Consider the following 17,172-nt stretch of genomic DNA (forward strand, 5'->3'; position numbering starts at 1 on the left):
CTACCAAATTGTCTTTTACCTCAGAAGAAATATGCCCAGGCCACTCACAATGAAACTATAAGAAGCTATTTTAAAGTGCTCTGTTTTGAAAATATCCATGAAAGTTACTTATAGCTCTGTATTCAGAAAATGTAAACAATTTAAAATATTCTTCAGAAATCATTTTCAGGTAGAAAGATCTTGGGAACCTATATAATGAAGTTCACAAGAGAGTTTGCACAAACAAGACTTCTCTAGTCTAAGGGGAGGTACTCACTGATCCTTCTCAGAAACCACAATCAAGCAACCACCAGGTTTACTCACCTGGATAAGTGAGACAGTGCCATCAGGGTTACTAAAGGTCTGCACTACGGTCTGTGATGGTACAAGATGGGCTATACTGTGTGTAGTTGTGGCCTGTGTTTGTGTTTGCTGATCTTCAAAAGCATACAAAAGATCTTCTCGCCCATGCTGTTTATAACAGTTTTTAACTATGGTCCGTAGTGCCTGGGTCCATGAAACCTATCACCAAAAGACCAGAAAAGCATATTAAGCCACAAAGAATTTTGGGTATTTAGTCCCAATGTACAATAAGGAGCTGCTTCTTTATCAAACCACACCAAACCTCTCACAGAGTTAACTTTCTTAGAATTATTTCCCACAGACTGATTCTGGCACAAAGAAACTAAGCACTAAGTACCAAAGAGGGCTTCCCCCTGGTTTCCTTCCTGATTAAATTACCAGTTTAGCTTTGGGGTTTTAGACCCTATTTCAACCTGAAGCTAAATTCAAACTTGCCATAAAGATTATTCTGGCCAAGAATGATATATTAAGGTTTTTAGTAAAATTCCAAGCTAAATGAAAAAGAAATAATTAGAAAAAGAGATAGTATCTAGTTTAGTCTTGCTTCTAAAATTTGTTATTAAGAGACTCATTCAGCAGATTTCATATCTAATTCCATATTTATATTTTTCAACAGTGATTCTTGCTCACTGTTCAAAACAACTAATTTCAATACATTTTCTTCAAGTTTTTTTGATTTTTGTAATCACTTATTAAATTAAAACTGCTCCAAAAGACAACTATGAAGAGACGTGCAAATTAATAAACCCATTCCATCTTCTCTTTACAGTAATAGACAGATGAGTGAGAAATGTTATAAATCAAAGAACATAAATCTTCTTTGGGGGGACAGATTTAAAACAAATGTTTTTACACTGTTTAGCATAAGTAGTAGAAATGACATAAGTTGAAGTTGTTGCTTCAGAATGAAAAAGCAATGAGAAACTCAGGTCAAAGGAACTCTACCCTCTGCTTTTGCTCTTCTGTGCGAACATCACTTCGGACATTTGCCCATGGGATATCTTCAGGCCACCAAATGGGCTTGCAGCTTTCTTTCCCCCAGCCTGGTTTTCCCCGACCTGTGGAGTACTTGAGCATCTCTGGGATAAATGCCCGAAGCTGGGCCTGGAAGAGAAGAGTGTGGTCATCAATATTCATGAAAGACATCTGGGATGTGTTTATGTCCCTTACCAATTTGTTTGATTATCGAACAGAGAGCCTTCCTAGAGGGTCTCAAAGAATTCGAAAATGTGACTGACGGAGACCACTGTTTTCCATAGGTTACATAGCTCTGTGGGTGACTAAGAATCATACATATGTTGGTAAAGTGCACCTTAGGCTGAATTTTGTAGACTTGTTCTTGTAAAAGCAAGAACATCTACCAAGTTTGATTTCTGCCTCCTAAGATATTACTGGTACTACTTCCATTTTACAGTTTCTATGCAGTTAATATGTCAAATCAGGGTGTTTTCAACACTGTTCTGGAGGTACTGACCAATCAAGAGATAAGAGAGAGAAATAAAAGATGAGAAGCAGATAAAAATCACCATTGTATGGCCAAGCTGGTGGCTCACACCTATAATCCTAGCACTCTGGGAGGCTGAAGCAAGTGGATTGCCTGAGCTCAGGAGTTTGAGACGAGCCTGAGCAAGAGTGAGACCTTATCTCTACTAAAAATAGAAAACTAGGCATCATGGCAGGCACCTGTATTCCCAGCTATTGGGGAGGCTGAGGCAAGAAGATCGCTTTAGCCCAAGAGTTTGAGGTTGCTGTGAGCTAGGATGTAACGGCACTCTATCCAAGGTGATACAGAGAGACTCTGTCTTAAAAACAAACAAACAAACACACACAAACTCCCCCTAAAACCCATTGTAGATGAAATAACTATCTGGAAAAACCACAAAGAGTCAAATGAAAAACTACCATAAACAGTAAGAAATGAGTAAAGTGGTTGATTACAAAATATATGCAAATAAATAGGGCTTTAACATAATAAAAAAGAAAAACCTAACTTTTCTAGTAAGTTTCTAGTAAGCTAGGACACTGCCCATGAGTCTAATATATCTCTATAGAGAAGCAGGTATGATTTTAGAAATGCTGTGTACTTCCTTCAGTTATTTTACAAAAAATTCCAGAGCAAACAAGTTTTAAACAATAGAGATAATTCCCATTCTTCATTTCCTGGCACAGTAACTACACTCTGTGTGCATCAGGGGTAGAGGGGATCTATTTTGTGAATAATCTTAGTTGCTAAGAATGATTTTTGGCAAGAAAAGCAGTTACCAAGTTATAACCTTATGACGCCTCCCCAGACCTAGTGCTTTCCTTTAACCTGGTGGTCTGCAACAATCCTGACACAAGTAGTGTCCTCCAACTACCGACACATCTATACTGCCTCTACAGCTTCAAACCAAAAAGAGAGGGCATTTTTAGTGATGAGTAAGACTTGGGGACTTATAAAGTAAAAAAGAAAAACAGAAATGGGAATGGTATTAGTGAGTGAAAGAGTATGGTAACACTTTAATACTGAAGATCTTATATAAATATCAGGTATACTCCTAATTTTTCTTATTATAATAGGTATTATTTTACCAGAAGATGATACAAATTATTATATAGTAGGGAACCATGAACCTAATTAGTAATGGTTACCTAATAAAGCAAGCTCTGGTTGATAGTATTCACTTTATTCCTTCTTCCTCTTCACCCTTCCAAGTCCCTCTCCCCACCAGACAGCCTCCTGCCTACAGGATATGATATAATACACTCCACATATATTTGGCTTTGCAGCACCAAGCAGCAGCTGATAGAAATGTATCCATTTGCAAGCCCATGCTATCAGCTGGCCTATGAGGTCATCCCTTCAGTTATTTTAAGAAAGTACATCTCAAAGTCATTTTTCCCTTTATCTTGATTTCTTGGGAGTGTGTCTTTTTCTAGCCTCAGATACACAGAGCAGGAGAGGGCTTAATGCTCACAAACAGTATTTTATATTTTCTCATATAAAAAATGGATTTCTCAGAGAAAGCATAATTAAACTGATAACACAAATTTAAGTTCTCCTTTATTTTAATTCCATTAACAGTCTCTAAAATGGGGAGGCTTTTATATCCATACATATGAGAGTATGGAGAAAATGAAATGAGAAGGCTAAATATCTCTAAATTGACAAAATCCTAAAGCATTGAGAAGGCACTCATTGTGGAGAACACTAGGCTGAAAGAGCCTGCTCAAATCCAACGGGAAACCTGCATGTTCTCCAATTATGGTCATCACACCACTTCTCATCCCTCACCCTATTTGCAACAATAGTTCCCTCTGGTCATCAGTTCTGGGCCATGCTGGCCCTTTGCTGTGGATACTTTGCTTTGGCTTTCTCATAGGCTTTCTGCTGACTTTCAATACCTCATAGGTTACTTGAAATATGGGCACAGTCAGCCTCCTCACTTAAACCCATACTCTACCCTTTCCCTAATCACTTGTCTCCTCAACTTCTTTGTCTTTGCTAATAGAAACCCATCTCTTTCCCTAGACACCTAAGCTTAAAACCTCAAAGTTATCTCTGCCTCCCTCTTTTAATCCTTATCTAGTGACTCACTGCAAGTCCAATTTTTTCTTCTTTGAAATGTCTGTGGTATCCATCCTTTCTTCTCCAGCCCTACCTTCATCCCCCCACTTGTAAGCAAAGGCTAGTGTACCCTCCTCCTTGGTTGTCTTGTGGAACTCCAAGTTCTCCCTTCTCTCCCTCTTCCCAGACAGGTTTTCTTATAAATGCATCCTACGTAACTACAATTGTCAAAAAACCTAAATTGTCCTTTAACTACTGGCAACTAACTAGACTCCTCATCTAGTTTTTCAGACCTGCTGTAATCCAGCTTTCAGATTTCAATCTTCACTAACTCCCACCAGTCAGCCTGAGTCCTCATTAGACAAGACTTTGCACTATCTTATGAACTGCTGAGCCCATTCTTGTTTCTCTCTCTTGGTTTGCCCCCTTGCTGAACTATTTTTCATGCTGCTGTTCTAATGTCACCACTCATTCTTCAGGCCTAGTAAGTCCCACATTCTTTGTGGGACATATACTGATCACTTCTCTTCAGTTGGCTCTTTCTATCAACAAAAACATGAGCTCTAGACTCTGAGTTGACTCTGAATCCCAACTCTCTCTGAATCTTAACTTTCTTATCTGCAAAAGATTAATGATAATGTCAAATGTACAAGGTTAATTGAGGGAATTAGCAATAGCAGATATATACTTAGCTGCACTGAATAGCAGTTTTATTGTTATTACTTCAGTCGCCAGCTATCTTTTCTCAGCAACTCCTACAACATTCATAACTTGTTCTAAAAGATAGAGCTCAGGCTTGGCACCTGTAGCACAGCAGCTAGGGTGCCAGCCACATACACTGGAGCTGACGGGTTCAAATCCAGCTCAGGCCTGCCAAACAGCAATGACAACTACAACCAAAAAATAGCTGGGCATTGTGGTGGGTGCCTGTAGTCCCAGCTACTTGGAAGGCTGAAGCAAAGAGAATCACTTAAGCCCAAGAGTTGGAGGTTGCTGTGAGCTGTGATTCCACAGCACTCTACCAAGGGCGATAAACTGAGACTCTTATCTCTATCAAAAACAAAAACATGTTTTTATAAAAAGATACTTTAACCATCTACTTAATAAACTACCTTCAATATAAAACAAGTACTCAGAAGCATCATGGTTCTAATCCAACACAGCTTTAATCTTAAATTTGCTACTGGTTGAATATTCCTTATCTGAAAATCTGAAATGCTCCAAAATCTGACTTTTTGAGTGCTGACATGGTTCCCCAAGTGGAAAATTACCCACCCAACTTCATAGGACAAGTAATAGTTAAAACATTGTCAAAACTTTGTTTCACGTACAAAATTATTAAAAATATCCTATAGAAGTACCTTCATGCTATGTGTAGAAGGTACATACAAAACACAAATGAATTTCATGTTTAGACTTGGGTCTCATCCCCAAAGTATCTCATCATGTATATGCAAATATACTAAAATCTGGAAAAAAGTCCAAATTATTTCTAGTCCCAAGTATTTTGGATAGGGTGTACTCAACCTGCATTAAGTTTCTCTCAAAGGCCAAACTGACTATCTGCCAAAAAGAAATACTTCAATGATAAATGAAGGGTTTTTTTAGAGAGAAAAGTCTCACTTTGTCACCTTGGGTAGAATGTCATGGCATCACAGCTCACAGCAACCTCAAACTCTTGCGCTCAAGCAATTCTCTTGCTTCAGCCTCCTGAGTAGCTGGTACTATAGGCACTCATAATAATGTCCAGCTATTTTTAGAGACGAGGGTCTCACTTTTGCTCAGGCTGATCTTGAACTCGTGAGCTCAAGCAATCCACCTGCCTTGGCCTCCCAGAGTGCTAGGATTATAAGCGTGAGTCACTATGCCCAACCCCAAATTTTATTTTTAAATCAAGGAAATCAAGGAACCTTTTCTCCCAATTCAAAGAAATAGTCAACTTTCAGAAATGGTTTTCTAATGTTCAACAGATTGTAATATACACAAAAATATTCATCCTTACTTTTTCAAAAAGGGTAAAGTGGAAAAAAGCAGAAGGTGACAGAATAAGTTTATACGTAACTATGTAAATAAAGTTGAAGACAAGAAGTAAAGAATGCTAGAACCAAGAAGTAACCAAAATGACCATCTGGGCAATTCCTTGCCCTGAGGAAACGAGTGGTTACCAACTCACTCTCAACCTACAGGTAGTTTAGGTGACTTGTTCTGTTGAATCTTTGAACATTAAAAAAAAAAAAAAAAAACACACAAAGGCTTGGCACCTGTAGCTCAGCAGCTAGGGTGCCAGCCACATACACCGGAGTGGCAGGTTTGAATTCAGCCCGGGCCTGCCAAACAACAAGGACAAGTATAACCACAAATAGCCGGGTATTGTGGCGGATGCCTGTAGTCCTAGCTACTTGGGAGGCTAAGGCAAGAGAATCACTTAAGCCAGTGGTTCTCAACATGTAGGTCACAACCCTTTGGGGGTCCCCTGCATATCAGGTATTTACATTATGATTCATAACAGTAGCAAAATTACAGTTAAGAAGTAGCAACAAAAATAATTTTACCGTTGGGGGTCACCACAACATGAGGAACTGTATTAAAGGGTTATAGCATTAGGAAGGTTGAGAACCACTGGCTTAAGCCCAAGAGCTGGAGGTTGCTGTGAGCTGTGATGCCATATCACTCTACCAAGGACAACAAAGAGAGACTCTGTCTAAAAAAAAAAAAAAACCAAAAACTCCCCCATAAGCAGATTACCAATGAAAATGTGACAAGGGTAACCATAATTAGAAGAGAAGACTAGGAAGCTTCTCAAAGATGATTTATATGCCAGGAATCTCCAGATGATAAATGTTTCCAACTCCTATAAAGAAGATTCTAGAAGCTAATATGAAAGGCAGAAGAAACAGAAGCAGCACACGGGGAAGGTTTAAAACCTCATCAAGTTAAAAAATGAAACTAGAGTGAAATTATTTGCTGCTATGTAAGTTCCAGTTTTTTAAGTGCTAATTATCAACTGTACAATATTTGCCCTTATAGCAAACGAAAAGTATAAGTATTTTCTACTGTAAAAAACACATTTTTTCAGATCTTTACATTTTGAGGATGAAGGATATTTTTTACTTTCACAGATTACTTTCATAATCTGACTTCATTGAAAAAAACGATTTTCCACCAGACTATGTTAATACTGTTTCAAATAAACAGTGCTAAGGCCATAAAAACTATTAGTAAAGAGAAATCAGTTGTCCAGTATAGAAAGAGTTAAGTGATTTCTTTCCAGAATTCAGCACCGTGTTCTCATTACCAGCTGGATTAATTACTGGTCCTGGAGAGTTTTGGAAACCCAAGCTTCTGGGTGTGCTTGTTAGGGAAGGCCTGTCTGTAATCCACAGGGAGACAATCAGCAGGATCACAGAGCTAAAGCCTCACTCCCAGACTGTCCTTTAATTAGGCTGAAATAACATTTCCTGGGTTCTCTTGTTCTGACGCAGGGCTCTGTATGAGCCAAAAGTATACCACCTTGGTTAGCAAACCCATCCCAAACCAGCACAGTGAAAAATATTATTCCTTCCAGGGCATGATCAGTAGAGAAAAACATAGCAAATTCAAGCCAGTGTTAGTAAATGGTAAGGATTACGTGGAAACCATAGATGGTTTTATTTTTTGTTTGTTTTTGAGACACAGTCTCACTTTGTTGCCCTCCAGCTCATGAGTTTGAGGCTGGTCTCAAACTTGTGAGCTCAAGTAATCTACCCACCTCTGCCTCCCAGAGTGGTAGAGTACAGTTGTGAACCACTGTGCCCAGCCCCATAGATGGTTTTATTTTTATTTAGAGAGAGTCTCACTATGTCACGCTCAGTAGAGTACGTGGCATCACAGCTCACCGCAACCTCAAACTCTTGGGCTTAAGGGATCTCTTGTCTTAGCCTCCCAAGTAGCTGGCACTACAGGCACCCACCACAATGCTGGGCTATTTTTTGTTGTTGTAGTTGTCATTATTATTGTTCGAACTCACCAGCCTGGGTATATGTGGCCGGCGCCCTAACCACTGAGGGTGCCAGGCCATAGATGGTTTTAAAATAAAAGATTTTTCTAAAACTCTAAACAGTCTAATCTAACTGAAATGAAATAATACTTCTTACTATGCTAGAAATTTTCACTTGTAAATTCTTTGCTGCCCAACAAGGTACCATCCTTACACATTCCCAAATATCTTTCTCTTATTTGGCCTATCTTGGCCCTGCATGTACCTGAGTCTAGGGATTTTGAGGCTCCTGAGGTTCACTTATGCTCAGTTACACGGAAAAGGTCTCTCAAACAAAAGTCTGCTGACTCTACCTCTACTGAAGAAGTCAGAAAATACAGAGTCAATTTAAAGAGAAGGCAACTTAAATCAAACCATGTTGAAAGGCTGTGTCTTCTATACAGGAAAACAGGAACGTGACAAAGAAGGAAACTTGGGAATTTTCAGACTGTGGTGCCATTATTTTAATTTAAAATTATGACTGTGCTGGTTGACAGATCCAATTATATTTAAATAGTGCCAGCAGAAATATTAGCTTCTCTTAATCTCATTTTTCCCCAAAACACATTCCCATGCAAAACATGGGAAGAGCAAGTTTGGAAGGGAAGATAAGTGTAACTGCAGAATTAGTGAATCAGGCCCAGCCAATGAAGACATTCATTTAGAGACTCCTTTAGACTCCTTTCCAATGTCAAAACTTCTGCTTCTGTATCTCTGTACTCTATCAGTCTATCCAACTATCTCCATCTCATTAACCAAAATGCTCTTAAAGTCCTCCTTTCTTTCTGAAGGGGTCTCAGATTGGCCAGTTTCTGACAGCTTATGCTAGTACTCTTTTGTACAAAAATATAAGTAACACAGATGAAGTCTGTCTCCTGTCCAGAAGAATGAGCCTGATGAACAGCCAAATTCTATGCATTTACATAATTATCTGCTGGAAAGGCACAGTTTTATGAGATTAAAGAAAAACATAAATGGTACCATACTGTACATTATTTTACAACTTGTTTTTTCCACTCAATATTTTATCATAGAGATCTTCTCATGGTAGAACAACTAGGATAATCTAATTTTTAATAGTTGCCTATCCCCAGCCCGGGCCCGCCAAACAACAATGATGGCTGCAACCAAAAAATGGCCAGGCATTGTGGCGGGTGCCTGTAGTCCCAGCTACTTGGGAGGCTGAGGCAGGAGACTCGCTTGAGCCCAGGAGTTGGAGGTTGCCGTGAGTGTGATGCCATGGCACTCTACCCAGGGGGACAGCTTGAGGCTCCGTCTCAAGAAAAAAAAAAAAAAAATAGTTGCCTAATATCCATTTTCCATTTGATTTGATTATTCTCCCACTGATAAACATTGAGGTTGTATACAGGTTTTTCTCTTACAAACAGTGCTTCCACATGCTTCTTTGTGCACATGTATATATTTTTGGGAATTCAGAAAAGTGGATTTGCTGGTTAAAGGTTATATGCTTTTACCATTTTAACAGATTAAATTGTCTTTCAGAAAGACTGTACCAATTCCATTCCCACTAAGAGTACAGAACAATGCCAGTTTTTCTGTACCCTCCCCATTTTATTAACAACCACCTTTTTCTGTTGCTGTCATCCACCTCACTGCACCATCCAACTCCCAGGTTCCAGTGATTCCCCAGGCTTGGTCTCTGGAGTAACTAGGACTGTATAGTGCATAGCACCACGCCCAGCTAATTTTTTTTATTTTTTCTGAAAACAGGGTAATGCTATGTTGCCCAGGCTGATCTCAAACTCCAAGCTTAAAGCAACCCCCACCCCCAGCCTCCCAAAGTGCTCGAATTACAGGCATAAGTCACCACACTCTCCCTACAAGCTTTCTTTCTTATTTTGCCTCATTTGACGTGGGGGAAATGGATTCTTATTCTAATTTCCATTACTAATGAGTTGAGAATCCCTTTATGTTTGTTTACTGGTTATTTTTTCCTTCTGTGAGCTGTTTATAATGCTTTGCTTATTTTTCTAATTATCTTTTTTTCTTATTAATTTGAAGGAAATACTAATCTGTTCAGGATAGTAATTCTCTCATTATGTAAATTGTATCCTGGTTCTATAATTTATATGGCTATTTCCTTCTCTTAGTGTTCCTAAATACACCCTATATAACATGGTCCAGCATCACATACATAAACATTTCTGATAATTTCAGACAGTAAGAAAACCCTACTTTGCAAATGAATTCTGATACTATACTAAGGAGAAGCAGTTTGGAATTATCCACCACAATGGTTCTCAAAGTTAGCTGTACAACAGAATCTTGTGGAGAGTTCAAAAACCACAGATACCTGGATTCTACCCCTAAAGATTCCGATTTAACTGGTCCACAGTGTGGCCTGGGCACTAAGATTTTATGTTCCCCAACTGATTCTATCGTGCATCCAACTTGGAGAATCACTAAACCAAAATACTTTTAATCCGTTCTTCTTCTTTTAAAAAGAAATTTAATTCCTGGCTTGGCACCATAGCACAGTGGTTACGGCGCCAGCCATATACACTGAGGCTGGTGGGTTTGAACATGTCCTGGGCTAGCAAAACAGTGACAACTACAGCAAAAAATAACCAGGCGTTGTGGCAGGCGCCTGTAGTCCCAGCTACTTGGGAGGCTTGAGGCAAGAGAATCGCTTAAGCCTAAGAGTTTGAGGTTGCTGTGAGCTGTGACGCCACTGTACTCTGCACAGTGAGACTCTGTCTCTAAAAAAAAAAAGAACAAAGAAAAGAAATTGAATTCTAGTAAAATACAAGTAACAAAGATTCACCATTTTATACGTGTACAATTCAAGAGCATTAAGTGCATTCTAATGTTGTTTAACCAACATTGCTACTTTTTTCAGAACTTTTTCATTATCATTCCAAACAGAAAGGAACTAAAACAATGATTCCCCATTTCTGCCTCATCCCACCACTGGTAACTTCTGTTCTATTTTCTGTCTCTATGATTTTACCCATTCTAGGTACCTTATAAGTAAAATTACAATAGTTCCCTTTTGTGCATGGTTTATTTTGCCTAGCATAATGTTTTCTATTCTTTGGGTAGAAGAGGCCAGACCTATACTTTTTCAAAACAAAACAAAAAAACTCTCAAAAAACCTAAGTTGATAACTCACTGCACATTTTCTAAGTAAAACATGTCAGGACTATGAATTACTGCTTCTTAATGAAGCAATCACTGTGCTCAATATTTCTGAAGGTTTCTCTGAAACTGGTGAAAAATTACTATCCTCTTGCATCATCACTCTACGGGAATATTAAAGCAACAAAGATTACCCCAGTGAGACTGAGAGGAGGGTAGTAAGTTCAAGCAGGGAGAGGCAAAGGAGAAGGGAAAGGATTTTATTTATTTTTTATTTTTTAGAGACAGAGTCTCACTGTACTGCCCTTGGTAGAGAGCCGTGGTGTCACAGCTCACAGCAACCTCCAGCTCCTGGGCTTAGGCTATCCTCCTGCCTCAGCCTCCCAAGTAGCTGGGACTACAGGCACCTGCCACAACACCCAGCTATTTTTTGTTGCAGTTTGGCCAGGGCCAGGTTCGAACCCACCACCCTTGGTATACGGGGCCAGTACCCTGCCCACTGAACAACAGGCACTGCCCAATCTGACTTTCAAAATCTCTGAAAAAGGCAAATTTTTATTTCATTGTAAATGAATTCTAAGGTTATAGAGCCTAGCCCAAACTAATGACTTGACTAAGCTTTAGCTCAACCTCTTCCAATTCTGGGGAAAGGTGGGCAGGCATACAACCATTATTCTTAAAGGTGCCTAGAAATTCACATTTTCATTTTATCATTAAAAATACTGCAGAGCTATGTGTTTTATTTGCCACACACACAAAAACAACTACCGGGATCACAATATATTTATAAAAGTAAAAACAGAAGCTTTGCAGATAAAATATCCTATTTCTAATAAAGAATTACACTTTTATAAACAAAACAGAAAAGACAAAAATAAACAACCCATATGGAGCTGCTTCCTAAAAGAACAAGGTATTTAGTTCACATAGAAATTCAGATACTCTGTTATGTGTATTTCTACCTGTATATAGGAGACTTGAATCTTCAGAGCAAGTCAAAACTTCTTTTACAAAGTAAATGTCTAATGTAGATCAGTAGTTGAAAGACTCAACCAGAGTGATGATACAGTTTTATACAAAAAAATGACAGAGAAGCACTGGCAAAATGGACCCAGTTCTAAGTTCTGTTCTGCTTTGTCACCAGCTTGCTCCATAAATTAAAGTTCCTATTTCTGCCTCAATTTTCAACCTGCAAATATTTTGTCATCTCTACTGTCCCACTTGATTGCTGAGAAAAATAAAAATCCTCAGTTCTTTAACTTCCTCTAATAAAACAAGAGTGAGAGATGGTATGTTTTGGTTATTTATAAGTTAATATAAGTAATACAGATAATTACTATTAGTAATTAGTAACAATACCTTTATGTGATGCCTTAGTTTTCAAAGCACTTTCCCATACTATACCTCATTTTTTCTTCTTCTGATTCTACAAGGTAGGAAGGCATCTTCTTACTTTCAGAAGATGAAAGTGAAAACCAGGGCTAATATGTAGCACAACTGGGACTTAAGGAAACTTGATCTTTTGATTCCAAGTTAGTATTCTTTCCAATAAACCATGTTAATATTCTAATTTATAAAGATTTAAAATAATGTAACATTACAACAATACTACATATAATTTACTCTCTTTTGAATCATCAAAACATATTTAGAATTGTGTATCAGGGTCATTGACATAAATATTAGTCATCTCCATGGCATTAAGTACACATAAGATGATTAATAGAGCTGCCTGGCTAACCAAAATCTCCCTTTTACAGTACAGTTTGACAATTCTGGAATTTTATTACTTTAAGGAAGTCATGAATTACCCATGTGGTCGAAAATCTAGAATTAATGTCCAGTTAAACTTACTTTGTTCCTTATGGCTATAGAACATACCTCAATTGTGCTTCCTTAAATATAAAACAGGAAGTTCTAGCATATGAGCATGCATGAATACACATACACATATATTCTGGAGAGTGAATTAAATGAAATGTCTCTGTAAACAACTTAGTAGTGTGCCTTTAAAAATTCAAATTTAATATGAAATGCAAAACTAATCTTTTGTGTTTCTGTGACTAAAAGTAATTCATGCTTAAGTTTTACTTTTTTCTTAGAGACAAAGTCTTGCTCAGTTGCTCAGGTTGGAGTGCAGTGGCACCATTACGGCTCACCATAACTTTCAACTACTAAGCCCAGGTGATACCCCAGCCTCAGTTGCCCCAATAGTTGGGATTGCAGGTGCATGTCGCCATGCCCAGCTACTTTTCCTTATTTTTTGTGGAGAAAGGGTCTTACTATGTTGCCCAGGCAGATCTCGAACTCCTTGCCTTAAGCAATCCTCAGTCTCATACTGTTGGGATTACAGGCATGAACTACCACACCTAGGCCATACTTATTAGAGAAAGAAAATAAAAATCACTTAGAAGGCCACCACAGATTAATCAGTGTTAATATTTTAGTGTACATTAAGTCCAAAATTTTACAACACACACAGACGCATTTTGTGTACATGTTTCAGAAAATGAGATCCATCAGCTCAATTCTGTATGCCCTGAATTAAAAAAAAAAAACTATTCTCTCAAAAGAAACAAAAAATAAAGGCTTAAACTCCTCAAATGGCTATATGTTAAAAAAAAAAGGCTATATTACAACAGTTAATATATTAAAAACTTAATATACTGCAAGTAGAGAACAAATCATCATTTTTATTATCTAATAGTTCACTAATTTTTTTTGAGCTGCACTGTTTCTCTTTCCATGTAAATTCGAAATGCCACTATCATAATTTAATTATATTGTTCTGGGTTTTCCTATTGTAAACATGCTGTGATAAACAGTAAACATACATCTTTGCTTAACTGGAGAGCATAACACGTACATTTTAAACTTTGACATACACTGTCAACCTCTAGAAAAAGCACAGCAATTCGCATTCCTATCTTGACAGTGTATTAAGTGCTTGTATTCCCATACCCTTCCTCTGTAGGTTTGGTTTGAAATAAAACCCTACCTTTACCACCATTAAGAGCAAAAGGCATTAGGATCAATTATAAAAAAGAGGCATTTGGTTCTGGTTAAGAAGAGAGTATTTGAGAAAACAAAACAAACACAGCTCGGTGCCCGTAGCTCAGTAGGTAGAGTGCCAGCCACATACACTAAGGCAGGAGGGTTTGATCTCGGCCCGGGCCAGCTAAACAGCAATGAAAACTGCAACAAAAAAATAGCTGGGCGTTGTGGTGGGTGCCTGTGGTCCCAGCTACTCTGGAGGTTGAGGCAAAAGAATCACTTCAGCCCAAGAGTTTGAGGTTGCTGTGAGCTATGGCGCCACAGCGCTCTACCAAGGGCAACTCAGATTTTGTCTCAAAAAGAAGAAAAAAAAAAGAAAGAAAAAAAAACAAACAATAATGACAACAGGTTGACAGGAAAAACACCAGGATCCAAACACTTAAAAATTCCCATTTGCTTGGGAGCTGGGTTTTTCAACATCCTGCTCACTCCTCCTCACCATTTGTTTGTTTTGTCTTATTTGTTATGTTTCACTTTTTAGTAGTCATCATCTATGGTGAGAAGATAAAGAGGGGAATGTGTGATGACAACGAAAGCACATACCTGAAGCAAAGTACCTACATCTGACTGATGACTGAGTACCAGCTCCTCATGGACACCCCCCCAACACCAAGCTCTACAGAGTGGAAAACAATAGAATTTCAAGGGCTTCACCTCCAAAACAATAACTAACTCTTTGCTGACTGCTATAAATATCAGCCAATTTTCATAAAAATCAGTATGCATGATAATTTAAAATAATCAAAACTTTGAATTGTTTCAACATAACATACAAAATGTGACAAAGGGGGGAAATGCCCACCACAGAAGAGGAGTCTACCTAACACAGTATTCTAAACTAGGGGTTTTAGTCAGCTTTACAACAGATCTTGCTATGTTGCCCAGGCTGGTCTCAAACTCCTAGGCTTAAGTGATCCTCCTGACTTGGCCTCCCAAAGTGCTGGAATTATAAGCATGAGCCACTGGGCACCTGGCCCAGCATAGATGTAAAGACCAAATATGACAAAGGAGGAAAAATGCCTACCACAGGAGACTACCTAACACAGGACTATTGTAAAGGTATTAACCAGGTAGAAAAAAAATCCACCTTATATTTTCTCTACTTTTTCCAGTCAGAATGGCCCTCAGAACAGAATAATAGCAACTATGAAAGGATAGTAAAAAAAAGTTGAATGCTTTCTGTTTTAAACTACATATTATTCAGAGATCCCTTGAGTGTTCACAGAATGGTCTGTGAATCCAACAATAAAAAGACCAGAGTTTCACTTTATATTCATAAAACGTAGTAGTACTCCAGACCCAGTTGCTGGTTTAGACTCAATAAGAAAGCAAAGTGCCACCTCGTGCGCAGCAGCAGCAGCAGCAGCAGCATCCACACCCAGGGAGCGTCTGCTCAGGGGACCTGCAATCCTGAATTACCGTACTTAATTCATTTTTGCACTAACCCTGAGGTCATTCACTGAACTAACACTGTTATTTGAATGCCTTGTTATTTCACTGCTGGGCAGCTGCACTGAACAACAATAAAGAAGAGAACAGAAACTAAGTCCCTGATCTCAAATTCTAGTTGGAGAGACAGTCTGATCATAAACAAGGATTAAAGCTGATAAATAAGGTAGTTTCAGGTAGTAGTAAGTACTACAAAGACAGTAATGCAGGGGATATATTAGTGTCTAGGCTGGGAAGAGAAAGCTTTATTAGTTAGGATAATTAGGAAAGGATTGTCTCAGGAGGTAGTATTTGAGCTAGACTTTACATAAGATAAAGTCAATATGCAATGATCTGGGAGAATAGTATTTCAGGCAAAGATAACAGTAAAGGTAAAATAACAAGAGGAAAAGATGGTCAGTGTGGCTGGAGCCCAGAGACTGAGGGGAAAGAACAAGATGAGGTGTGAAGAGGCCAGTACACAGAGCCTCTAAGACAGTGGTTCTCAACCTCCTAATGGCCAAGTTGTTACAAATGGAAAAAAAGCAGAAAGGTCTTTGATCGTGATAAGGCTAAGCTATAAGAAATATAAAAAGAACAATCTCAGCAAAATTACTGGGACATGCTAATTTATCAAGTACATTTTGGCTTCCCTTCTCAAAGGAAGAAAGAATCAATGGCTCATAAAAGTGTCCTTCTGAGGCTTCCATTCTTATTCCCTGGGGAGAAAAGCTTACTTAGTTGTGGTGGTACTCAGAATTTACATGGAAAGGGAAGCTGCTCGCCCGAAAGTGGCTAAAAGTTTACTTGCCCCACTTGACTGTAATTCATCAAACTCCTAACATTCTTCTGTTCAAACCAATCCCAAGTTAAGTTTCTTTATCCAACTTAAAGGTCCAAGGGAAAGGAAAAAAACTGCCAACAGGAGAAGAACTGCAACCACACCCTTGACTGGGAACATTTTTCTGGCACAACAATGTCTTTTCTAAGGCTGCTACTGTCTCACTCTCAGACTCCAATCTGCATCTCTCTCTCTAGTCTCACCACTAGGACAAAACTAGGAACAATGATCACAGAGACCCGCCCACACTTGTGCCACTTGTCTTTGCATCTCCTCCTCATTTCCCGCCCATTACCTGGGTCATCTTGTCCACTGAGACTGGAATTCCATCGATGGTAAGAGGTGGCAGTTCTGAGTTAACCTCCTGTGGCGCAGGGGCGTGTTCTGCCAGAGCAGACTCCAGGTCTTCCAGAATCATACTCTTGTACTTACGCACCTGCAGGGAATTAAGGGCAGAAGTAAACAAGATGCCCAACAACCAGGGAGGACAGGTGCTAAGTAACAAGAGAGTGGGTGGGGCTGGCCTCCCTGAGCCACTGCAGAGCCCTAAGAACAAACACTTCTACAACAAGCAGATAAAAATACCCGCTGGCCCCAAAGACATCACACTGAACAGAATTAAATGAAAAGATGATGAAATTACAGGTAAGAGCAATAAAAAGAATCTAATGGAAAAGTTTTATGGAAACACTGTTTCTGTTAAAATTGTGTTTTCTTAGTCAGTGTAGGCCCCATTACCTGTTCCAGATCTAACAGGAAAGGTATTCATTACCTGCATTTTCCAAGCCATATGATGAACACCTTACCTAAATGTTGTGACAGTTACCAAAACCATTTTCTTTTTTT

The 17,172-nt window shown here is 38.7% G+C and overlaps 1 protein-coding gene across 1 annotated transcript in view; it reads right to left on the reverse strand.

Moving 5' to 3' along the window:
• Positions 1 to 17,172, reverse strand: part of NRF1 (nuclear respiratory factor 1) — a 101,265-nt gene that overhangs the window by 56,931 nt on the left and 27,162 nt on the right. Inside the window, exons 4-6 of the mRNA XM_003803318.3 lie at positions 16,622 to 16,762; positions 1,288 to 1,446; positions 304 to 501 (exon numbers count right to left, since the gene is read on the reverse strand). Coding sequence (XP_003803366.1) covers positions 304 to 501; positions 1,288 to 1,446; positions 16,622 to 16,762 — 498 coding nt within the window. The remainder of the gene's footprint in view (positions 1 to 303; positions 502 to 1,287; positions 1,447 to 16,621; positions 16,763 to 17,172) is intronic.

Source organism: Otolemur garnettii, unplaced genomic scaffold (genome assembly GCF_000181295.1).
Source record: "Otolemur garnettii isolate 467f Iridium unplaced genomic scaffold, OtoGar3 scaffold00293, whole genome shotgun sequence".
In the NCBI taxonomy this organism is placed as follows: Eukaryota; Metazoa; Chordata; class Mammalia; order Primates; family Galagidae; genus Otolemur; species Otolemur garnettii.